The sequence below is a fragment of the Mustela putorius genome, unplaced genomic scaffold, assembly GCF_011764305.1.
Source record: "Mustela putorius furo isolate JIRA1106 unplaced genomic scaffold, ASM1176430v1.1 tig00000788_pilon_pilon_pilon, whole genome shotgun sequence".
Classification (NCBI taxonomy): Eukaryota; Metazoa; Chordata; class Mammalia; order Carnivora; family Mustelidae; genus Mustela; species Mustela putorius.
The window spans coordinates 2,561,545-2,586,545 of record NW_025421481.1 but is presented as its reverse complement, the minus strand read 5'-3'; the positions used below and the strand labels follow the sequence as shown (position 1 = coordinate 2,586,545).

At 44.8% G+C, this 25,001-nt stretch overlaps 1 protein-coding gene across 1 annotated transcript in view; it reads left to right on the top strand.

The window, feature by feature from the left end:
• The window catches only part of STAB2 (stabilin 2), a 163,749-nt gene that overhangs the window by 77,780 nt on the left and 60,968 nt on the right, over window positions 1–25,001 (top strand). Inside the window, exons 23-34 of the mRNA XM_004742997.3 lie at window positions 1,683–1,863; window positions 4,280–4,373; window positions 5,588–5,746; window positions 8,554–8,649; window positions 10,337–10,432; window positions 11,897–11,944; window positions 13,946–14,082; window positions 14,517–14,631; window positions 16,812–16,889; window positions 18,923–19,021; window positions 19,110–19,217; window positions 22,501–22,632. Coding sequence (XP_004743054.1) covers window positions 1,683–1,863; window positions 4,280–4,373; window positions 5,588–5,746; window positions 8,554–8,649; window positions 10,337–10,432; window positions 11,897–11,944; window positions 13,946–14,082; window positions 14,517–14,631; window positions 16,812–16,889; window positions 18,923–19,021; window positions 19,110–19,217; window positions 22,501–22,632 — 1,343 coding nt within the window. The remainder of the gene's footprint in view (window positions 1–1,682; window positions 1,864–4,279; window positions 4,374–5,587; window positions 5,747–8,553; window positions 8,650–10,336; window positions 10,433–11,896; window positions 11,945–13,945; window positions 14,083–14,516; window positions 14,632–16,811; window positions 16,890–18,922; window positions 19,022–19,109; window positions 19,218–22,500; window positions 22,633–25,001) is intronic.

Below are 25,001 nucleotides of genomic sequence, written 5' to 3'. Positions count from 1 at the left end.
ATTGTATATATTTAAGTAGATAGATACATAAATATACAGAAATAAATATAGATATATATTTCTACACTAAGACTAGAACTTGAAAGAAAAAAAAATGAATAGGTGTGTTGGCCATGGAATCAAGCCAGCCCGAAATTAAATCCCCACTCTGCAACTGACAGGTTGTATGACCTTAGAAGAAGTTTCATTGAGTCTTAATTTCCCCATCTATAAAATGAAGATAATAACAGTACCCATGTCATGGGTTTTTGATGAAGTTAGACCATAATTTATGGCCATAACACAGAACTTGCCGCAGCAAGAAATCAGTAGATGAAGCCGTTCTTATTACTGTCACTACTAACTCCATTCGCTGGTTACAGAGCAGCCCTTCCCCTCTCTCATCTGGTCTGATCTTCACAACCACCTCTCAAGATGGGCAGGAAACCAGAGCACAGCAGGATCATGGCTGCTGATCCTAATCCACTGTTCTTTGTGTCAAAAAAGGTTTCTGAGAAACAAAAATAAGGTTTTATTCCAAAGCCTGTCAATGTTGGTATCTTTATGGGGCCAACAGAGCAGGATGATGGGGCCAGGGGAAGCCATGGAGTTCTCCTCACCAATACCTCCCTTTCAGGTCTGTGGCTACCCACCAGTCCATGCAAAAGAGCCACCTCTTCCTTCTGGGCCCTTGTCCCTTGCGGATAAAGTCCTAACTTGCATAAAGTTTATGCAAAGCCTTTTGTTTTAAGTCCAGTCATGCTTTTCTAGCCCACTCACTGTGCCTCTCTTTTCTGTCCTGGTTGTTGGCTACAAGAACCCACACGAATTCCTCTCCTAAAGCCCTCCTGCGGCAAAATACAGAAGCCTTCTTTCTGATCATAGCCAAGCACCAACTCGAAGGAATTTTGCATCCTTCTTTTCAACTCCTGCATGCTTAGGAGCCGGAGTTGGAAGTGCACATTGCAATTTTTTAAAACACATCATCGAAAGCAAAGTAAACCACAAAAGTTTAAAATGATCACAGGCAAACAGAAATACCAGATAATATCCTGAATTATGATATTTGCGCATAGGCAATCTTAGCAAGTCAGGCAATGTGTGTCACCTCTCTGGGCCTCAGTTTGCTCATCTGGAAATGGGGATGATAAGAGTATCTACCCTCTGACGCCGGTGACTGTTAATGAGATGGTACTGTTAAAGGCTGGCCCAATGCCTAGAACAAGGGCCGTGTACAAATATGGCCATCAGGTAGCACTGGTTGTAAGCTGCACACATGTAAGAGGCCATGCCAGCATGAGAAACTGCTTCTACTGATTCCAGAAAGGTGAGAAATTTCCAGACTGAGCTCTCCAACCATAAAGTAAATGAAGATTGAGTTCCTTGGCGTCTTTCTCACACACACACACACACACACGCATACACTCACCTACATACACATATGCACAAAGTACTTCTGGGACCGAATTCTTCCCATCCTTGATGGGACAGTCAGGCTCACCACACACTGTCTCAGGCCCATAGAGAGACACTTGAGAAGCTAAGATATAGCCTCCAGAGCCTCCCCCAGCTCAGTCCCAGGTTCTGCTCTGATGGGCACAAGAAGGGGGTGAGGGGAGGTGGTCTTTTCTCCTCCATGAACATGTGCCCCATTGCTGTGCTTGTCTCCTGACCCCCAAATATCCCTCTTCCTTCTCTTCCAGAATGTCTATGCATTTCTGGAACATGCAACAACAGGATCGACAGTGATGGGGCCTGCCTGGATGGCACGTGCAGAGAAGGCTCTGCTGGGAGGTTCTGCCACAAGCAGACCTCCACCTGCGGGCCCTACATACAATTCTGTCACATCCATGCCACCTGTGAATACAGCAATGGGATAGCAAGGTAAACCTGTAGGGTACCACCCTTAAGAGCCCACAGCCCCTGTGCCACCTGTACATAGGCCCAGCCCCTATCTCAACTCTTTGCAAACAAAGGCCTGTTTCCTCCAGCTGCCAGTGTGGCCTTTGTGGAGAAAACTTCAGACTGAGCTGGGTTCAAACTGCAGCACTCCGTGCTCTGAAACATACCAACTGTGTGACGTTGGGCAAGTTACTTAACCTCTCTGAGCTTCACTTCTCTTCATCAGGACAATAAGGATGATGTTGCCTATGTAGCAGGGCGGTTGTGGAGGTTATAAAAACTGGATGTAAAAGCACCCAGCAACAGGGGCAGCTGGGTGGCTCAGGTGGTTAAGTGGCCAACTCTTGATTTTGGTTCAGGTCATGACCTCAGGGTCTTGGGATGGAGCCTCAGCAGGGAGTCTGCCTAAGATTCCATCTCCCTCTCCTTGTCCCCTCATTCAAGCTCTCCACCTCTCTCAAATAAATAAATAAACCTTAAAAAAAAAAATCACCCAGTACCAGAGCCAGCACATCATAGGTGTTTAGTCATGGAAACTATGATTATTAGCATTATTCATGTGAAGAAATGAAAATGTGTCCACAACTGTCCAACCCTTTAAAAAAAACCTTTACTTCCTAGAGCCATTAATAATAACTCCCCCATTCAAGGCATCTTACAGGAAATCAGGTCTTGGTCATTAGATCACCATTTGTTTCCCTAATAGTGTCTAATGTACGCCCTGGGCTTGAAGATGGGGGAGATGGAATGTCAGAGGAAATTTTCCTCTCTGGGACCATCTCTGGTTCTAAGGCAATAACCACCTCAAAAACATCCTGGGAAACACAGAGAATGTCTGATAATCTTGACCTCATTTTTACAGCACTTTTTTTAATTTGTAATTTGCATAGTTACTTACTTCTCTGTTTATGACCTGTCTCCCCCACTAGACACTAGGGTACAGCCTACTAGGGTAGGCAGCTTGGGCCCAAAGACTGTCCCTTCTCTTCCATGGTAGCACAACAGAAATGCACCTGCCTCGGGAGTGAGGAGCTGCATCCATGCATAAGGCAAAAATCACACATTATCCAAACTGTCCTTAAAACCTCTGAAACCACTCACAAAGGGCTATTGACACGGGCCTGTATATACTACATACTCTTAGATAAATCGAACACTGTTGGAACAGATTGATCTATCTTTTCATCTGGGGACAAGATAAAGCATTTTGTTCCTCATGGAGCCTTGATACATGAGAAATAATTCTATTTAAGTTCTGGTAAAGCACCTGTGGCTGAATGTGAGGCAAAGGATGTGGGCTCTGGTGGAACCACAGGGGACACAGCACCTCTTACAAGAGTCTTAATAACTATTGGTGGGCCAGACGGATGAATGAACGGCCCAGTTGATAGTTAAAGTATCATGGCGGGATATTTTGAGACAAGCGTCTCAAAGGGTGAGGAGACAGTCAATTATGTGAGCTCATGGAATCAGGCACTTTGAGAGGGTGGTACTCCAAATAAAGGAAGTCTGAGGGACCAGAGAAGGGGGTGTCTCACCTGACCAATTTTTTTTCATTTTTCATGTATCATTTATGAATTGAATGCCAACATATCTATAGTCATCATATAGCTTTTTTTTCCCTACAAATCTAACCATTATTTTTCAATATTTTATAAACTGTCTCATAGAAGAGGGGCACCTGGGTAGCTCAGTTGGTTAAGTGTCTGACTCTTGGTTTCAGCTCAGGTCACGATCTCAGGGTCATGAGATCGAGCCCCACATCAGGCTCCACACTCAGTAGGGAGTCTCCTTGAGATTCTCTCTCTCACGCTCCCTCTACCCCTCCCCCCTCCCCTCTGTGCTATCTCTCAAATCAGTAAAAAAAAAAAAAAAAAAAAAAAAAAAAAAAAAAAAAAAAACAAAAAACAAAAAACCTGTCTCGTCGAAGAGATGGTAGTTGTTCTCTGCAGAACCACAGATAATAACTAGAGGCAGACTCCTTTCCCATCAAAGCAGGGATGCTGCCAGATATAGGGCCTCGCAAGGGGCAAGTGCATACAGGCGTCCTGCTAAATGCTCCCCATGCTTTACCTCACTCCCTTAATCTTCACAGCTTTGTAAAGGAGGTTTTAGACTCCTTTTCCAGACGAGGAAACAAAGTCTCCCAGAGGTTAATGGACTCAGCCAGGGTCACACGATGCTAAGAGGTGGGGCCTGGATTCCCTCTCAGGCCTGTCTGACTGCAGAGCAGCCCACCCCCAGTGCCTATGACCACCTTTACACTGGCTCTGCCCACAAGGGCAATGTGTCAGATGTCTGGCCAGGAACCGTTCACCCCCTGGCTGTCTGGCCTTTTCCTGGTTGGTGGCTGCTTACATTTTTGGGGCTGATTTTGTGCACGTGCTCTTCATTGCAGCTGTGTTTGCAAACCAGGATACAAAGGGGATGGAAGCCTCTGTTCAGAAATGGACCCTTGTGCAGAAATCACGAGGGGGGGCTGCAGCCGAAATGTGAGTGTTCCCCTTTATTTCCAGGCTACCTGGTTTCTTAGGAAAACCTGAGGGAAGGCCTTGAAAAAAAGTGATGTCTGAAGGCTTTTCATTGCACGAAGCACATTTGCCAGAACCTTGAGTTTTAAAGACGAAGCTAGTGCCTTCTGTGAGCTTCCACTTCCTCAATCCACGTGTGCAGAGGATGTCCCAGGATCACAGGAGTTGGGGTCTTTGGGCTCTTAAAAACACAGCCTGAGAATCAGATATTGGAGGTTATTAATCCAGTGATTCAATGTTACAGCTGACAAGCAACGTGAATGTCTATGATCTCATTTCTTATTTCCCCACCCCAAGCCAATAATGTTCTTATCCTCATTGTACTGATAGAGAAACTCAGGCTTGGGGACACTAAGTGACTTCCCCTAAGTTCTGTTATTGGGGAAAGCCCAGGCACATCGCCCAAACCCACAGTGGCTTTTGAATATCCCTCCTACCCCCGGGACCTCGTCACCTCCATTCCCTGTGCACAGTTTGCCACCTGGTCTCCCCACTGCTTCACTGGCCCACCTGTGCGTTCATTGCCCATCCATAGCCAGAGTGACGTGAAGCAGATTGGGTCATGTTTCTCCCATGCTGAAACCCCTTCAGGAGCTAGTGTGGCTTAGAGGTGAAATCAGATGGGAATGCCTTGCCCCGCCCCACCAGATCCCCCTGGCGCTGGTCCCACCCTCTCCACAATGAACCCGGCACCTCCTTCCTCTCCCACTGTCCTTCAGCCTCCTAGGGCACTCGGGCTGAGAGGCCTGGAGTTGCTACAGGGGTTAGGAGCTTGAACCTCAGCATTCTGGAGACAGGGTTGCTGAAGTTTTGTGCTGTGTGACCTTAGGGAAGTTACTTAACTCCTCTCAGCCTAGCTTCCTTATCTGTAAAGCAGAGAGTAATGGGACCTTCCTCAAGATCACGGGTTATACCAGTGAAACACTAAGAACGGTCCCCCAGCTCCATAAATGACAGCTATGTGCCTGGGGCTGGCCATTAGCTGGCCCACAACAAGCAACACTGTTCTCTAAATTGTCTCCTATGTTCGGTGGATCTCGGTGCAAAAGTGCATTTTCATCATTTCTATCGCACTCCATGCAAACACGCATTCCTAGGAGGTACCTTCTTTTTTTGCTTTTGGAGTCATGTGGCTGGACTGAGGTTTCAGAGATTTGCTGCTTTCCGCCCCACAGGCAGAGTGCATCAGAACCGGCCTGGGGACCCACACATGCGTGTGCCAGCAGGGATGGACTGGGGATGGCAGAGACTGCTCGGAGATCAACCACTGCCTGCTGCCAGGTGCTGGCGGCTGCCACGCCAATGCAACCTGCTTGTACGTTGGCCCCGGGCAGGTAGGTGTGCCGAGGCAGAAAGCAAAGGGGAGCAGGACTCTTCAGGTGGCTCTTCCCAACTGGACATAGCAGTACTTTGTCTAGAACTTACTACAGCTTTTTAATCATTTGTAGTAGTGAGAATGGGTTGTCATAACTAACCCGTGACATAGGTACTATTTTTTTTTTCACCTTTTGACATTCTCCACTCATTTAGCCCATCCCCACCTCACCCCAGCCTCTGGCAACCACCAATCTGTGCTCTTTATCTATGTGTTTGGTTTCAGGGTTGGGGGTTTAGGTTGGTTTTTTTTAAGGTTCCCTATATAATTGAGGTCATATGGTATTTGTCTTCCTTTGTCTGATTTATTGCACTTAGCATAATGCCCTCCAGGTCCATCTATGCTGTCGCAAATGGCAAGAGCTTATTCTTTTTCATGGCTGAGTAATATTCCATCTCGTGTGTGTGTGTGTGTGTGTGTGTGTGTGTGTGTGTGTGTGTGTGTTGTGGATATGATACACATATCACCTCTTCTTTATCCATTCATCTATCCGTGGACACTTGGTTTTTCTTCCATATCTTGGCTATTGTAAATAATGCTGCAGGGAGCATGGGAGTGCAGATATCTTCTCAAATGTAGATAAATATTCAGAAATGAAATTGCTTGAAGGTATGGTAGTTCTATTTTTAGAGATAGTTCTATTTTTAATTTTTTGAGGAATCACCATGCTGTTTTGCACAGTGGCTGCGCCAGTTTACGTTCTCACCAACAATGCATGAGTTTCCTCTTCTCCACTTCTTTGCCAGCACTTACTTCTTGTGTTGTTGATAATAGGCATCCTATGAGGTGTGAGAATTCATTCTGGTTTCGATTTGCATTTCCCTGGTGTCAAGGGATGTCGAGTATCTCTTCATGTATCTGTTGGCCATCTGTGTGTCTTCTTTGGAAAAATATCCATTCAAATCTTCTGCTCACTTTTCAAAAGGGTTGTTTGTTGTTTTGTTATTACATTGCCTGTGCTCTTTGTATATTTTGGATATTAACCATTTCTTAGATATATAATTTGCAAATATTCTCTCCCATTCAGTAGGTTCCCTTTTCATTTTGTTGATGGGTTCTTTTGCTGTGCAGAAGCTTTTTAGTTAGATGTGGCCCTGTGTGTTTATTTTTGCTTTTGTTGCCACATAGATGAATAGCATTATTCCCATCTTACAGAAGACAAAACAGGCACAGAGAAGCTAAGTAATTTACTAAATCATGCTGTGTGATTGACATCCAGTCTGACTCCAGAGCCCCTGCTTAAGTGCCTGACCACACTTTATAATTCTGTAGCACTCTACAGTCTGTGATCACTTTCACTTAACCTCTTGAAAAAGAGACTGAGGCAGAGAAAGCTGCTGCTCAGGAACCAGTCTGCACTGGGGAGGTGATGACGACTGTACTGTGACCGTGGCCGTGAAAAAGTCCTATTCATGAAAGAGCTTACTTACGGTCTTATGTCTCATCACGCATTTGGCAAACAAGTGTATTCGTTTTTTGCCTCACCTAAATTGCCAGATTGTGTTTGAGAAAGACAAAATATGTCCTGGTCTCTGTAATAGTTTGCTAAGGCTTCTGTAACAAAGTGTCACTAACTGGGTGGCATAAAACAACAAAAATGTATTGTCTAATGGTTCTGGAGGCTAGAGGTCCAAGATCAAGGTGTGGGCAGGCTTGGATCCATCAAAGGGCTTGAGGAGGAATCTGTTCCATGCTGCTCTCCAAGCTCTGGGTGGTTTTCAGGCAGTCTCTGGCATTCCTCAACTTCATGCATCATCCTGGTTTCTGCCTTCATCATCACAGGGAGTTCTCCCTGTGTGCATGTCTGTGCCCCAATCCCCCCTTTTCATGAGGACACTGCTCATATTGAATTGGGGACACACCCCATTCCAGTGTAACCATGTCTAAATTAATTACATAATAATAATCCTATTTCCAAGTAAGGTTACATTCTGAGGTTCTGGTGTCAAGATTTCAACATATGAATTGGAACTAGTCATTTCAACCCATAATACTATCTATCCCCCTCTCTCCGCTCTTTCTTTCTGTGGATAAAGGCATCCTAATATGGGAGATGGAGGAAGAGAAAGGTTTTTTATAGTGCCATAAACAAAGTAAAATACACTGTCTCTAGGATTGCCCTAGAGTTACCAGTAGTTAACTGCCAGTAGTTACCAGTTGGCTTGAGAACTTTTAAATATTGCAAATAGGCAGAAATCCTAATTACCATGAATACGTATGTAAAAAGACAAACTATGTTTGGCTCAATATGTTAGGGTTGGGGGATACAGGGAGGTGCTACCCCGATACCAAGTGGAGAGTATTAAACACCCATGTTTACAGGGTCTTGCCCTGCCGCATAAAGATGTATACAGGCGCTCACACTCCCTCTCTCTCTCTCCCGCTCTCAAATAAATAAATAAGATCTTTTCAAATAAACACACACATCTTTACTTTATAAAACACACATCACGAATGATACATTGTTAAAGATAAAAATTCATAAATAGAAATCCTATTCCTTTCTTCCCACCACTTCCTGGGTTGTCTTGTCTCATGTATGGCACTTCTGGGATAATGAATTCAAAAAGAAATACCAGGGAACTCTCAGATGAAATGTAACACAGAATGCACAGATCAAGAGCTCTGGAATCTGAAGTACAACAAACAAAATACATCAAATCAGGGGGCCAAAAGGCTATGACTTCCGTGGCTCGTTTGCAGGCCACGTAACAAAGCATGAAAGGCCCTCCTGTTCAATCATCTCTTTTTTTCTTGGAATTGTAGAATGAGTGTGAGTGCAAGCAAGGGTTTCGAGGAAATGGGTTTGATTGTGAAGCAATCACTTCGTGCTGGGAACAAACTGGGCAATGTCATCCGCTGGTGAGTTACTTCATTTCCTTCATCCTTTAAAAAAAAAAAAAAAGAAAAAAAAAAGCTACTTGAGAAAGAAAGAAGGCTAGTTAATTTCTTATCTAGAACCTTCTAATGAACAAAATCTTTCCTCCTCCCCAAGAGAGTCCCCAGGCAGAATGGGAGTAGTTCTTACAAATGTTACTCCGGTCCAAAGCTTGGAAGAACAAACATATGATTGCCAGATAAAAGACAGACTTCCCAGCTAAGTCAGAATGTCAAATAAATAACAATCCTTCAGCACGAGTATGTTCCAAAGATTACATGGGGCAAATTTATACTAAAAATTATCCAGACCCTCTCTGAAATTCATATTTAACTTGATATTTTTTATTTGCTTAGCCTGGCAATTCTTAATTGACTGGATGACTGGACTCCCATTTTGAATGTCAGAACCTAACAAATTTTTGGTGAAAATGCCCACCCAACAGTAGCTTGTGCCTTGTGTCTACATTATGGAAGAGTGGGCAAAGATATTAGAGCTGATCATGTTCATGTTTTCAAAAGAACATCATTAAGCACCCAACATCAGAACCAAGGAAGACAACCCTTAGTCACAGTTCTTCTGGTTACCAGTAACAGAAACCACATGAATCAACTTAAGCAAAAAAGGAATTTGCAGGGAGTCCTCCCAGGGTAGCTCCAAGGACAGGAAATACAAGTTGACCTCCCAAGGATCCAGAATCAAGACCCAAAGACATTAAGATCATGGCAGCCTTTTCCTCCAAACCTCTGAGACTATGTGATTGCTCATGTTGCTTTTCTCTGTGCACCTGCTTTTTCTTTGTCTCTCGCTCTCTCCCAACTTTAAATGCTCCCTTTTTGTATCTTGGGATACACAGCTCCCTTTTCTTAGATCAACATCACCCTCCACCCCCAGTGATGCCCACTAACTTATTGGCAATTTATGTCCCAATTCCAAATCATAGGAGAAAGGAGCTGGCCATCCAGGGGTTCAGGGATCCAGGGGTCCACATATGAGCCAGTCATTTATGGCCAGGGAATGTGGTGACATATTAGGAACATGGTTGCCAGAGCCCACTGCTATGTGGGGGAGGGTAGTTTTTAAAGAAAAATAGAGGAGATGCCCCACAGTATCCATTTCTCAAGAATCATGAGAGCACTTCATAAATCTGAAGGAGACCCAACACTTTTGCTTCAATTAAGACCAATCAAGCCCTGATGTTCTAATGGTGAGAAGGTACTGCAACTGTCTCTTCATTCCAAAGCATAGAAGAACCAACATAGAGTTTCCAGATAAAATAAGTATGGGACACCCAGTAAATTTACATTTCAGATTGACAATGTATCTTTCTTCAGCATCAGTGGGACCCCAAATGTTACATGGGACATGCCTGTACTAAAACTTACATGTTTATCTGAAATTCAAATTAACTGTATGTCCTATACTTTTATATGCTAAATCTGTGAGGGATGAAAAGAAAGAATTTAATTGTGTTTAAGCAGGAGCTACACCAAACATACAGACAGGAGACTTTCCTTGCAACAGGGCCACGTCTGTGGGTCCCTCCTAGCATCTTTCAACCCCAAAGTTGCAATTCTCACCTTTGATGGAGCCTGAGGGCTCAAGGGATGTAACTGGGAGCTAACTATTTATTAGGATGCCAAATGGTTTCTTTTATCTTTGTATTATCAGGCAACCTGTCAGCTTACTTCTTCTGGCCTCTGGAGTTGTGTTTGCCAGGAGGGCTATGAAGGAGACGGCCATCTGTGCTACGGAAATGCAGCCGTGGTAAGTCATCCAAGATGAACTCGTGTGCAGAATAATAAAGACAAAACTCTTTAAAAAACAAAAAAAAAGCTCTTGGCTAGGATGCCTTTAAGTATTCTACCAGTCCTGTGCTCCAGAAGATCATACAGGAAGTAAGCTACTCACTCATTTTGCAAACTGCTTAGCCTCACAGCTCAGCTCCCATTGCCAGCTCGGCTCCCTGTCCCAGGGACCCAGCCTCCTGGCTTTCTGCCATCAGCTCAGGTCCCATCTATACCGTCCTCTCCCTTGGAGCAGCCCCTTCTGGGGATTACTCACACATCTCAGCTCTTGTACCTGCCAGTTTTCTTGCTGACTGTGTGACAGGTATTTACTAATTCATCTGATAACCTCAACTACTTCAAAAAGGAATTGACACAACTCTGAGATTTATTGCCTCCGTATCAATTTGTATATGATAACTATTGCCATTCTCATGGTGTTTAATAATTTTAAAATGCTTTCCCTTACATGAATGTTCATAACCCCAGCAGCCAGACATCCTCATATTCATTTTCAGGTAAGACTTGAGTTCTCAGAGAGGTTAAGTGACTTACCCAAGATCACACAGGTAGTAGTAGATGGCAGATTCAGGAAATGAACCCAGTCTTCTGGAACTCAAGGTCTATGCATTCTTTAGCACTCCTGCACACATGACTGAGGTACTGGCGCTGTGGGAATCTTTTCAAGTCTTAACTTCCCCCAAACAAGTGTAAGTTGTGTGAGAGCAAAAGTCTTCTTTTCCCTTTTGTATGCCCTCCCTTCATTCCAATCTGGTGCCTACAGCCGCGGTTCAATATATATGTTCATGAACATAGTCCACGGAGGAAAGTTGAGAAAGAAGAGTGGCTGAAATGTACTGGGCATGTCCCGCATGCCAGCCTCCATTCTAAGCACTTTAAAACATTAACTTCTCCAGATTTCATATCCACCTATCAGTTGGAGCTTTTATTATCCCCATCTTACAGGCAAGAACGTTGAACCCAGAGAGACCAAGTAACTTGCCTAAGGCATTAGGCAATGGCCAGACCAGAATGGAAACCAAGGTGGTCTGGCTCTGCATTCCAAGCCACTACTCCATGTTGGCTAGGAAAGGGGGCTGTCATTGGGCTCTGTGACCCTCCCTAGGGTGGGGCATCATGCCCTTAAAAACTAAATTCTGACTTGGAAGAACTTCAGCTGGTTGTTCCATCTGAAGTTTCTGGAATTACTTCTTTATCTTGAGTAGAGAGGCTAACGGAGCTCCTAAGCATGAAAGAACTGTGCAGCACAGAGAAATTCAACTAGCGGGCCGCCATTCCTGCTGGTGCAGAAAATGAGCTGAGCCCCTCCCCGGGAAGGCTAAGTGCATGCTGTTCAGCGGTTCACTGTGATCATGCTCATTCACTGTTCCTTCTCTCGTGTCTCTCTGATCTCTCCCCTCCTCCCCTGCATGACATGAATAAGGAATTGTCATTCCTCTCCGCGGCAACTGTATTTAACCAGTGGATAAACGTGAGTACCTTCGTTGGGACTTCGGAAATGTATACGATTTTAGAAATTTGGAGTGCGTGTAACAGAAAACTGAAAATTCAGCTGGTAGGAAGAAGGGAAGGCAATTGTGTAGAGCAGTGGTCCTCGGCCCTGACCACTATTTGAATCACATGGAATGTCCTGTTTAAATAGCCATGCCTCGGCTCCCGCCACAGACACTCTGACTTGACTGATCAGAGGGGCACCCTGGTCATCAGGGCATTTTTAAAGCTCCCCAGGTTGGGTTGCCTGGGTGGTTCAGCGGGTTAAGCCTCTGCCTTTAGCTCAGGTCATGATCTCAGAGTCCTGGGATCGAGCCCCACATCAGGCTCCCTGCAGGGGAGGGCTACTTGTGATCTCTCTCTCTCTCTCTCTCTCAATCAAATAAATAAATAAATAAAATCTTTAAAATCTTCCCAGGTGATTCTAACATGCAAGCAAGACTAAGAAGTTCTGGTCTGGGTTAAGCTAGAGGAGTCAGCTTTTCAGCCAATTCAAATATACACGTATCAATTCATTCATCAAGGGTTTTTTTTTTTTAAAGCATAACAAATAGCATGGAGGACATGGGGAGTTAGAGAGGAGAAGGGAGTTGGGGGAAATTGGAAGGGGAGGTGAACCATGAGAGACTATGGACTCTGAAAAACAATCTGAGAGGTTTGAAGGTACGGGGGGTGGGAGGCTGGGGGAACCAGGTGGTGGGTATTAGAGAGGGCACAGATTGCATGGAGCACTGGGTGTGGTGCAAAAACAATGAATACTGTTATGCTGAAAATACAAAAAAAATAAAAATTAAATAAATAAAAAGTCAACATAATTCATTACTGCCATTCACCGAGTTGGATTTGGGGTTTATAATTGTAACCTGGCATAGCCCATGGGTGTTTAGCTCTTCACCCAATATGCTCTGAGGAGCTTCTTCCTCTCCCCTGGAAAGTTCTATGATGAAGAATCCAATCCCCACTATACCCAGTTGTGGGCGTCTCTGTCATCTTTGCATGAGTGGGCCAAAGTGCCATCACAACCGCTGGTATATCCCCTCTGAGAAGTCACATGCCAAGATATTATCTTGGTGCCTGGTCAGCACCAATCTGGGACAGCTCCTGATTGCTTCTGTGTGGAGCCTCTCTGCCCCCGTCACGTGAAAGAACAGGGACTCAGGGTCCGGCTGCACATGCTGACTTCCATATAGGCCAAGCCCACATGCATAAGCTTGCCCAGTGGCATGGTGGACCCAACTCATCCCAACGCATGAGAGCATATCTTCCCCAAACTCGCCTTCAGTGCTCTCACACTGGTACCCTGAAATCAGCCATGGTGGGAGGATATACACCACAGAAATCAGGGGATGTTACAAACCAGGGCTTTTTGCTTGTTTTTCTTGGGATCAGTTGTGAAACATAAGTGCACCACTTCAACCCAGAACTAGCTCTAGGTCTGATTTCAGGCCTCCAGTCTGTCCCCTATGCTGAAATGTTTCCTGTTATTGTCCTACCACCCTTATTCCTAGGGCATCCAAGGGTTCTTTTTTTTTTTTTTTTTTAAGATTTTTTAAAATTTATTTCTCGGAGAGAGAGAGGGAGAGCAACAAGCAGGCAGAGTGGCAGGCAGAGGCAGAGAGAGAAGCAAGCTCCCTGCTGAGGAAGGAGCCCGATGCGGGACTTGATCCCAGGATTCCAAGGGCTTTTAAGGCTCACACACCCACACACAGGATCATCAAGACTATTCTCTGGCTCTTTGTTTAGAGACCAGGAAAGTTTGCCTTTTGACAAAGCTCACACATTTAAATAAAAAGAATGTGTCTCAGAGAATATGAGGCACCAGCCAGTGCGTGGGATGGATTTGGGACAGGGGCCCCTAGGACCTTTCCAGTGTCCCTGAAATTACTTCCCTGGGAAGTCGTCATCTCTGCCAAGCATTCAGTCCACTCTGTCTGTCCTCTAACGTGAGCCAGGCCAACTTTCTTTCCCTCCTGTGATTCAGAATGCTTCTCTACAACCCATGCTGTCAGCTGCCTCAAACCTCACTGTCCTCGTGCCTTCCCAGCAAGCTATTGAGGACATGGATCAAGATGAAAAAACCTTTTGGTTGTCCAAGAGCAATATTCCAGTCCTAATAAAGTAGGTATTATGTATTTTATTCTTCATGATATCTTACCGGCATCCATGCGAACAAAGTTCAGTAGAGGGAAGCCACATGGTCCTTGAAAACCACAGAAACCAGCATGTTCTAGAACACTCCTCACCTCCTTCCCCCAGGATGGTAACAGTTAACATTATGGACAGCCAACTCTGTGCTAACTACCTCACATATAATTCAGCTCATCTCTCAACAACCCTAGGAGACAGGCATTAAAATTACACCTATTATACAGATGTATAAACTGAGGTATGGGGTGATTCCATAACTAACCCAGGGCTCCATGGCTGATAACATCAGGGGAAGAGTTTGAATCTGGCCATCTGGCTCCAGAACCTATTTTCTTAACTACTCAATGATACTCCTTCATGCATTGATATTTCACGATAGCTCTTCTGGACTGTTGTTGTTTTAGGTACCATATGCTGCTGGGCACATACAGAGTGGCAGATCTGCAGGCTCTGTCATCTTCAGACATGCTGGCAACGTCTCTGCCTGGCAACTTCCTTCACCTGGTGAAGGCAGATGAGGTAAGAGAGTTCTATAACCTGTCTGCTAAGTGGAAACGTGTCATCTCTGTTTGTGCTGCCTGCTTTGAAGGTCTGTGTTATGAAAATCTCCAAACATGAGCAAAAATAGTCCAAGAATAGAACATCCATGGGGGCATCACCCAGCCTCAACAACTGCCAACATATGTTGATACACACACAGACACACACACACACACACACACTCACACGTTACCCTGTAGTAGTGATGCTCTAAAATGTGACCCTCCACCTACAGCTTGGCCACAGGCTCTTCTTGACAGGCCACAGACTGATCCAGGCAAACCTTTCCATGATTCTGGGTAAAGGTTGCCCAATTTCACAACTGTGGCTATTCATACGTGATAAACTAAAAGCTGTTACAGTAACCAACTCATTGAGTGACTACAGGTAACAAAAATTTGATGTCAGGTTAGAGTTGGTCAACCAACCTTTATTGAGTACCTATGAAACACCAGGGGCTCAGTGCTGATGTCAGAGCAACACACAAGGAAGAGCCACCGCCCCATGGAAGCTCAGCCTCTGGAATTTACCACCGTGTGTCCGGACTTGGAGTTAGCCTTGCGTCAGGAAGTTTGGCTGCCTTGAGGCCTATGCCAGTGTCTATGCCACAACTCTGGCTATGAATTGCACAAGGTGAAAATGAAGATTTTACTGGGAAGTGAGAAGTGCTGCATCAGTGGACCATGAACCACCATCTAAACTGTTCTGGGATTAACTGCTCTAAAACATTTTTACCTTCCTACTCATCAGTGACAGAGATGATGTCAGAGAAGATGATAGAGTGCTGTGAAAAGGGTCTAGGGCTAGCATTGCTGAAATGTATGTGCCTCATCAGATCATTCTTTGTTGAAAGCAGAGAAGAGTCGCATACAGTTCCATGGATTCTTGGCACATTATTGTTCTAATTCTAGTACATTACATACCTGTATCAGACAATGGGGTTGTGCTCCATCGGTGTTTTAAATCATTGTTTCTCCTAACAAGCATGAGCTGAGCACCTACCCTGGGCAGGTTTATCCTGGGTTCTCTGCATTCAGAAACAAATAAATGGGACCATTGACCTGGAGGAGTTAACCACCAAAGACACATTTTAATGAGTTCCTGGGTCTGATACAAATGTCTCCCTTTAACCAAAAGAGATGTGCAAGGCAGCCAAGAGTGTTTTCTCCAGGGCCTTCACTGAGTGACTTGGTGGCTGTCAGGGTGAGACAAGTCCCCTTCTGCACTTAGGTTCCCAAGAGGGATTTCAAATAAAGGGTAAGGGTCGGGGAAGAAAGGAAAGTAGAAAGAGTAGAGCCCAGCTGTGCTGTGGCTGGTTGGTGGCTGGGTGAGTGTGTAGGTTGGGTAATAGATATTCTTGAAAAGTAACTGGGTTCATTTGGATCAAGAAAGTCAGGGGCTGTCCATATGAGTTTGCTAAGGCTGTTATAACAGCGTACCACAAAGGGAGTGGTTCAAACAGCAGAACATTTTGTCTCATGGTTCTAAAGACCAAAGGTCCAAGATCGAGGGGTGAACAAGTTTGGCTCCTGAGGGCTATTGGGAGGGGCCATTCCAGCCTCTCTCCTTGGCTTGTCAATGGCCTTCTTCATGCTCACACAGCATTCTGCCCAGACCACGGTCTGTGTCCAATTTCCTCTCCTTAGAAGAACACCAGCCATGTTGGAGCAGGGCTGACTGCAATGATCTCAATGTAATGAGATTACCTCTGTAAACACCCTATTCCCAAATAAGGTCCCATTCTGAAGTACTGGGGGTTAGGAACCCAACATATGAATACTGAGGACACAGTGCAACCCACAACACCATCTACAGGGTTTTTCAGACTACAGGATCGCTTTGGTGAGCCTCAACCAGCAGTCTTTGAATGAAGTCGAAAAGAACAGAATCGGTATTTAGGGGCCTCCCCAAAAGTAGAGGAAAGTATCATTCCATTTTAAGTGTGTGTGTGTGTGTGTGTGTGTGTGTGTGTGTGTGTAAGAGAGAGAGAGAGAGAGATGCCTGGTGTGTCACAATTTAAAGATATTTCTAACTTCAGGCCATAGTAAAAAATGTAAAAGTCACTACTGCTTGAGAAGTACAAAACCCAGAAATAGTTTCAATCCCTGAATTTCCTACCCTATGGAGACTCACCTTCCCACTGTGCTTTGCATTTATAGACTGTCACGATTGAAGGAGCATCTGTCATTGACGGTGACAACATAGCCACAAATGGTGTGATACACATCATCAACAAGGTACACGCTTGCCACCTGCCATGCAGACAGCACCTCCTCTGACTTCACGTATTACTTCTGCACAGGATGCTTGGTAGGGGATGTGGGGGTGGAAGTACGTTCCTCTAGTGGAAAAGTATCCTGTGTTGTGCTCCATGACATTAATGTTCAAACTGCTTAGAGGTTCTTTTCATCCAGTCAGACTCTGTTCTTACTTATTCAGCCTATATTTGGCAATGGCCCCTACATCAAGTGTGACCAAGTATGTTATATTTTTTATTTATGTGAATATCTTAATTAAGAACTGGAGGATAGGCAAGTGGTTATGCATTATTTTTCCCTCTTCCCTTTCTCCATGATTTCACCCTAAAAAGATAGGGTAAGGAAGCCCTAGAAAAATATGGAAAAAGGTAGATAAAGTATTTTGAAATTTTCATTTTCTTCTAAGACACAATGCAACAGTATTCAAAGGTACAAAATAAAACAAAAAAGTATCGCGGGAAACAGTTTTAAGCTATCCTGTAATTTTCTGTTACTATATTAGGATTTTCATTGAAAATTGAGGTTAGAATTTAAGGTATATTGGGAACTTTCAAAGGGTGGAAGATTGGAAAAGACAATTAACTAATAGCACTTTAACTAAAATTATCCTCACTTGGCACTTCTATACTCACTTTTGATTTTAATTTACAGAAAAGGTCAACTATTTCTGTGCAGGAAAGAAGTTATTTGTAAGATGCCTGGGTGCATTATTTTGCAAAAACTTTGCAATTCCCTTGTATTACCAAGATACATTAAGAAAAACAACATTTTTGAGCAACTGATCACTTGTAGGGGAACTATGCTCAGTTTATGACTTCTTATGATGCAAATGAACATTACTTATCAAGGGTATTTTTCTTCTCCATCCTGGCTTTCCTACTAAAAACCTTTAAAAAAAAAAAAAACATGAAATTACCTCTCGTTATTTACATTTTGGATGGCCATACTTTATTAGTACAACAGCCCCTGGACCCATCTCCTGTCCTGATCGATATTATCATGAGGTCAATCATGTCTCAGCTCCTCCCTGAAGCCTTTCTGATCCTGCCACCCATATCATCAAGGATGGCATACAGAATCTGGGGACCCACTGATAGCAAGCTATGTGAACTTGGGCAAGGGACATAACCTCTCTGAGCCTCATCTTTCTTCCCCAGGAAGAACAAAACAACACCTTCTCTCCCTCGATGCCTACTGCCTAGCAGACCTTCCCTCAATAAATGTTGGTTTTACTCCTTTCTCCCCTCTCCATAATTCCATGGGATTTAGGGGTATAGAACTCATTTGGTACACTGTGCCCTCTTGTACTGATAGTTCTTCCTCACGGTATAGTCCCAGACCCCCAAGTGATGGCATGTCCTGGGGATGGGGGAGCTGTGTCTCTGTGTCCCTCATCAGCACCAGCCTCTACCCTTGTACGTGGTAATAACTGAAATGATTGACAGCACAGTAGGTAACAGGCCTTGTACAATATATCATGTCCCATTATCTCCTGTGATTTTTACTGCAACCGCAAGAGAGTAAATGCAACTGTCCTCAATTCACAAGGGAGACAACAAGTAAGACTCCTCAGGGTTAAGTAACTGGACTGAGGAAGAAGTGATGTGACCGCAAAAGAATCGTGGATGCCTGTCATCTTGTTCAAGTTCTCTGGTTAGCCTCCGGGTTGCACTGGCTCCCTAAGGACCTCCTCCACCTGCCCTTGGACACCATGGGCACCTTTGCCAAGGCCACCATGAACATGTGTGCAGGGCATTATCTGCATATCAGCACTTGGCCTCAGGGTGGCATGAGGCTCACCTCCAGCCCACTTCACTCCCAGACTGTGTACCTTCATTGGGTGTTGCCAACCGTCAGAGGAAAAGGTGTCCTTCGTTAAATTTGCAGAAGTGCTTTGTGGACTAGCAGGGGTCCTTATCATTGCATCTTGTCGTGTGACATGACCCTACCTACCAGAAAGTAGCAAGCCCTATGGACACATGCTAACAGATTCCGGGGGCTTCCTTTCCCAGGTTTTGGTTCCCCAAAGAAGCCTAACAGTCTCCTTGCCAAACCTGCTCACCCGGCTGGACCAGATGCCCAACTATTCCATCTTCCGGGGCTACATCATTGTAAGTACCACGTTCTCTGCACAGCCCGTTCACTCGGGGTACATGCGCAGGGACATCTCTCACACCTTCTTGTCTCTCACCATCACAGCAATATAACCTGGCCAGTGCGATCGAGGCAGCCAGCGCTTACACTGTGTTTGCTCCAAACAATGACGCCATTGAGAATTACATCCGGGAGAAGAAGGTCACAACTCTAGTAAGTACTGGGAATGATAACCAGGACAATTATTTTCTGAACATTCAAAGTCAACATTTTTCAATCCATTAATCATGGACCATTCCACTCTCTCATCAAAAGTTCCTTGTCCATGTCCAGATACTTAAGGCAAATTTCCACCCGTGTGTCTCATTCACACTCCCGGAAGTTCATACTCAGGCCCCAACACAAAGATGCAGGCGTCTCAGGAATCTGGAAGGATCCTCCTGGTCTCCTGCCGCTTCGCCACCTTGGCCTCCCTGGTCCCAGGCAGCTGAGATGTCAGAGGCAGGGATAAGGAGGAAGTGGGTCATCTCTGTCTTCCTCCTCCTCTTCTCCCCACCTCCATGCTCCCTGATTCCTAACGTCTGGGGCTAGACCGTCCAAATCTGTCAAAAGATTTTATCAAAGAATGTCAGGCTCCAGTCTTGCCACTCTATGCCTGAAAAGCCTTGGGTGGATCCCCATTTCTTACAAGACGGTCTTCAGACCACCTGCCCAGGTACCTGAGGCCTCTGTCAACTGCCACCATTCATCTTTCATTCAGTGGTTGCTCCAGAATTTTCGCTTAGGAGCCGGAGTTGCCCTGCCCGCAGCCCCCACCCCATGATGGGAGGACATGTTTGAAGCTATATTTGTAAAGAAAGCACACTGTTTTCCCTTATATCTTCAGATAAGGTGGCTGAGACAGAGACCCTAGAGAAATATGGATGGACACCTGAAGTTCCTCTAAGCTGTCCTCGGGCCCACCTATTCCCTGCAGAATTGCCCTGGTCTAACCAGAGTGACAGTCTCAGAGACGCCAAACAAGCCAAAGGCGTGTTTGGTACCTTTGTTCATATCTACCCATACTCACAGACACACATGCACACATGTGCACATGCACACGCTGCCCCCCTCAATCAGGAAGCCTCCCCTTCAGTCTTCACCTCCAGAATCACTCCCACCCATTCCTCAAATCCAGTCTGACCTCCTTGGGGAAGCTGGCCCACCACCTGCACCAACCGAAAATCTCTCCTGCTTCTGAGTTCAGACCATTTGCTCGCCCTTCAACATCTATATGGTGTGATGAGTTGTTCTTTCAAGCAATAGGGCCTTAGCTCCCCAAGGAGCTTGCAAAGTCCTTGAGGGCAGGGATGGTATCCTACACTTCTGAGACTGACATGATGAACAAGCAGGGTTCTTGGGAGGGGTCAGAAATCACCTTCACCTTCCCTGCTCCAGTTCCTATGAAGCTATTCAGTGGGAAATATTCTTTTCCTGCCTTGGCAGGAAACTTCAGGCAATCCCATGACCTTTCTGTTTCCCCCAAGGGTGCTAAGATCATTTGAAATCACAAACAGAGTCTCCATTAAGTTAAGAAAAAAAATCCCAGCCCCTGTAATAATCAATACCTTGAACTGGATTTTTAAATCACATCTTCTCTCATGGTTCCCTGCTGGGGCTTTGTCCAGGCAGGAAGCTGGAGGAGGGGGTTTGTTGTTCAATCAACCAGGATCCATCAGGAGACTGAAACCATACCAGAGGGAGGTTAATATCATGAATTGGTTATTGGGTACAAAGCTGTGTAAGTATAACTGAAAGGTTAAAAGGAGAGAGAGAGAGAAATCACAGAGGTAGCAACTGCAGGAAGCATCTAGATCCCAAAGGCTAGGAGAACAAATGAAAGAAGTTAGAATCACCAAAACTTAGAAATACAGAGGAAGAGCCCCACAGAGCTGTAGCTCAGACCTCAGTGGAGGGGGCATGCCGGTCATCTGGTGTCTCTGACCCTGATGACCCCAAGACCCAGACTCTAGCAGAAGGCGTTGCCCAGCACGTGCTGATGTCTGAGAAACTGCCCTCCAGTTTCAGCTACCACTTCCGGGGTGCAGAGTGGGGCTGGGGTGATGCCCACAGGAACAGGAAGCAAACAGGATGAGGAAATTCCTTCTCCTTCCTTTTGCACTCATAGGCCTCACCGTCTCTTTCTAGTGCTTTCCAGCAGGAGAGCCTTACGGGAGCCCTGTCAAAGGAAAAATGTGGACCAGAGTCCTGGCCCCAGGATCACAAAGCAGAATGTGGAGGGTGGGTTTGGAGCTGAAAGACCATCTGACTTAAGTAACCTCCTATTCCCTTCCCTGAGCTCATTAAATTCAGTGTGGATTGTATCGGGTCTGAAGTTGAAGGCCAGAAAGTGTTGGTGGTCAAGAGGAGACCTTAAAAGGGTGGGAAGGTTCTTGATTTAACTGTCACTGTCTTGAGATGGCATTGCTCTTCCTAGGCTGGGCCAGTGTTTCAAAACACTCATTCACGTTGTCTCTCTCTCTGTCATATTCTCTCTCTCTCTCTCTCTCTCTCTCGTTCTCTCTCCCATCTTCTCTCTTTCCTTTTTTCTGTGAGTCCATAAAATATTTATTAAGTGTGGAGAGAGAAAATTCTCCAAAGATTATGTTAATTAATGTCTTATAGGGACCTTTCTCTCTCTTTCTCTATCTCCTCCCCTCTCTCCTCCTTCCCCCCTCCTTCTGATGCTCTGGTGGTTCTTTGGAAACCCCAACCATAATTGGTGGTCTCTGACTGTTGTCCCCTTGACCTGCGTGCATGCACCCTAGTCCTGTAGTCATTGATCTCCTCGTTGGACCCTAAGCATCCAGAACCCGCCCCCAGCTTTTCCCCTGGGGAAGCCTCTCGGGCCCCCTAGGCCACCCTCTAAGATAGGACCTAAGGCCCCAGTTCTCTCTGACCCTGCCACACCCCTGGCCCACAGGACACATGTCCTCTCTTGTCCTAAGACAGCACTGGGAGTCATGGGCCTGTCCCAGTGCTGGGACACCTCTCAGCCCTCCACAGTGGATCAACCTGCCAGCCATCCGTGGCGTGAGGTTGCTCGGGTCTGAGTTACAACCCCAGTCCCACTGGCCACCATATCTGCAGGGGACACAGATCACATTCTTCAAAACATCCCATCTAGTATCCTCTCGTGGCCCTTGGGGTGAAAGGCAGGCTGGGGACTCTCTCTTCAAAGAAATCATCTTTAAAATCCTCCCTCGAGCTTCATGGCTTCAGTCTAGGTTTTAAGGTGACAACAGGAGTTCTGGACCATCCCATGTGGAAGACCATCACGTGCAAGGTGATGTGTCTCAGCTTTAGTATTTCATACCTACTGCCTTGGTCACACCTTGCCATTCAACAAGCTATTGCTCTAGTAATTCCCACAGGGCTGGGCATGCTGGGGCAGCCCACTAAGTGACTGGGGACTGTCTGACCTACGGATTGACTTTCAGCCCTACTTGTTTTGCAGGAGGAAGACATAATCAGGTATCACGTGATCTTGGAGGAGAAACTCCTGAAAAATGACCTGCACCAAGGCATGCATCGGGAGACCATGCGGGGCTCTTCCTACCTCCTTGGCTTCTTTCTCCACGATGACCAGGTGCAACCCTTTTACTTAATACCCAGGAGTGAGTGTCTTAGCTCCTATCATCCGTCATAACTTCCATGTTGGAATAATCTCACCAGTACCTCCTAAGCCTTATCCACAAAAGACAGTTACCTGTCTTTCACCATAAAGAGCAAAGAGACTGCCCAGCTCCCCGTTCACCCTCCCTGTCACCAGCCTTTGCATAATCATTGTGGGCTTTACTAATCATGGTATTTGAATTCCAACAGTCACAAGTACCCTCTGACCCTGATTCCTAATAAACCCAACAGACATTCCCCAAGCAGTCTCTAAGATAGAAGACCTGACAGCAAAACCCAACACCCAGGATGTGGCACTGACTCCATGGGGCCAAGTGACACGTGGAATCGAGCAGCTGAATGAGTAATGTCACAATTCCTTGATCGTACACATCCTGGTCCCAGGACCGGCTGAACCCCATACCAGGAGTCCAGTATTTATCTCACAACAACCACTAAGTATTTCAGTGTTCAGAATTCATGAAAAAGAATTGATGAAACTAAATAAGTTAAGTAATTGTAATTCTAATGACATTTCAAACATCAAGGAAGAAGATTGGTTATGAAAATTGAACAGGAAACTCAGTATAACTTTAGGGTAAATTCTCATAAGAAAAAGTAATAAAAACAGATTATTGTTTAAGATAAATGAGGCATGATATTAAGAGGAAGAAAGTTTAATCATGGACTTTTTTAGCATTAATAATATTTGGTCCTTTTAAAAAGTGCAGTGTTAAAACAATGTTCTCAGTAGTATCATCACTGAATCACACGTGAAATTTTGTGGACATCTTGTTTCAACATGCTTGGGTCAAAAAAGAACCTAACTCCTCATTACTTCCAAATATTTTTTTCTGACTCCTGCAAATAATCCCAGCTGTTATGGAATAACTTCAAGGAGGTCCTTTTAAATATGTTTTCTTATATTTCCTAGTAAGGCAACTTTTTATATGTAAAGAACTTAGAATTTTTTTGTTTTTATCTGATCTTTTCGTACTTCATCACATAGAGATGAATTTTCTATTGCAGTTAGTTGAATCCATTTCAACTCTGTCATGGTTATTTTCCATTTGTTTGGAAATTCTTTGATCTAGAGAAATTATACACGAGAGGCTTTAACTTACAATAAACAAATAGTTCTATCTCACAGTAGAGGTTTTTCTTTTATTGGTAACTCATTTACTTTCTCTTAGGACAATGGAGTTGTAGGAAAAATCTCTCTAAACCAGAAAATTTGTGTTCAAGTAAAAATTGTAATGCAGCCCATAATTCTCTAAGGACATCTCACAGAGAAAATGATTCAGACATTTTGAAGGCCAAATCAACAGTATGATAGCATCAGAAGTTCTGTCATTTTGATATTTTTTAAATAGTTCAGTTTCTCAGAATTCTGGAAGTTCATGCTTCAACCACCATTTGACAGCACCTGTAAGGTTCCTTGCTAATTTTCCAAATCTACACAAACGCTAGAAGACCTCTGTGGAGCTCGGCCATGATTTATCTCAACACCCAATGGAAATTCACCTGACTCCAAGTAAATCATAAGGGGCTTTAACATTCCACAAGAGTTCATATTCAGCACCTGAAAGAGTCATTTTAATATTGCTGCTGTGGGGAGTTTGGGGATGTTCTTAATCATTTTTAAACCCTTACTGGATATAAACTTAACATTTTCTTAGTACAATAAAGACTCCCCCTTCTTCCAACTCACACCTACTCAAACACACACACACACACTCCAATTCTTTTTTTTTTTTTTTTAAAGATTCTATTCATTTATTTGACAGACAGAGACCACAAGTAGGCAGAGAGGCAGGCAGAGAGAGAGAGAGGAGGAAGCAGGCTCTCTGCGGAGCAGACAGCCCGATGCGGGGCTCGATCCCAGGACCCTGGGATCATGACCTGAGCCGAAGGCAGAGGCCCCAACCCACTGAGCCACACAGGCGCCCCCACACTCCAATTCTTTTTTTTTTTTAAAGATTTTATTTATTTATTTGATAGAGAGAAATCACAAGTAGATGGAGAGGCAGACAGAGAGAGAGAGGGGAAGCAGGCTCCCTGCTGAGCAGAGAGCCTGATTCGGGATTCGACCCCAGGACCCTGAGATCATGACCTGAGCCGAAGGCAGCGGCTTAACCCACTGAGCCACCCAGGTGCCCCGCCCACACTCCAATTCTCAAAAGAACTCTTTTCCCCAATTTTGTTAGTTATATTAATGAACGAATAGATGGATTCACTCGTTTTGCATTACTCAATCATTAAGGTAGCCTCCTCCTTTTAAAAAAAATCAAAACAAAACATGTTGCACTCAAAGTTGAAGTTGAATTAGTAGCATATAATGCA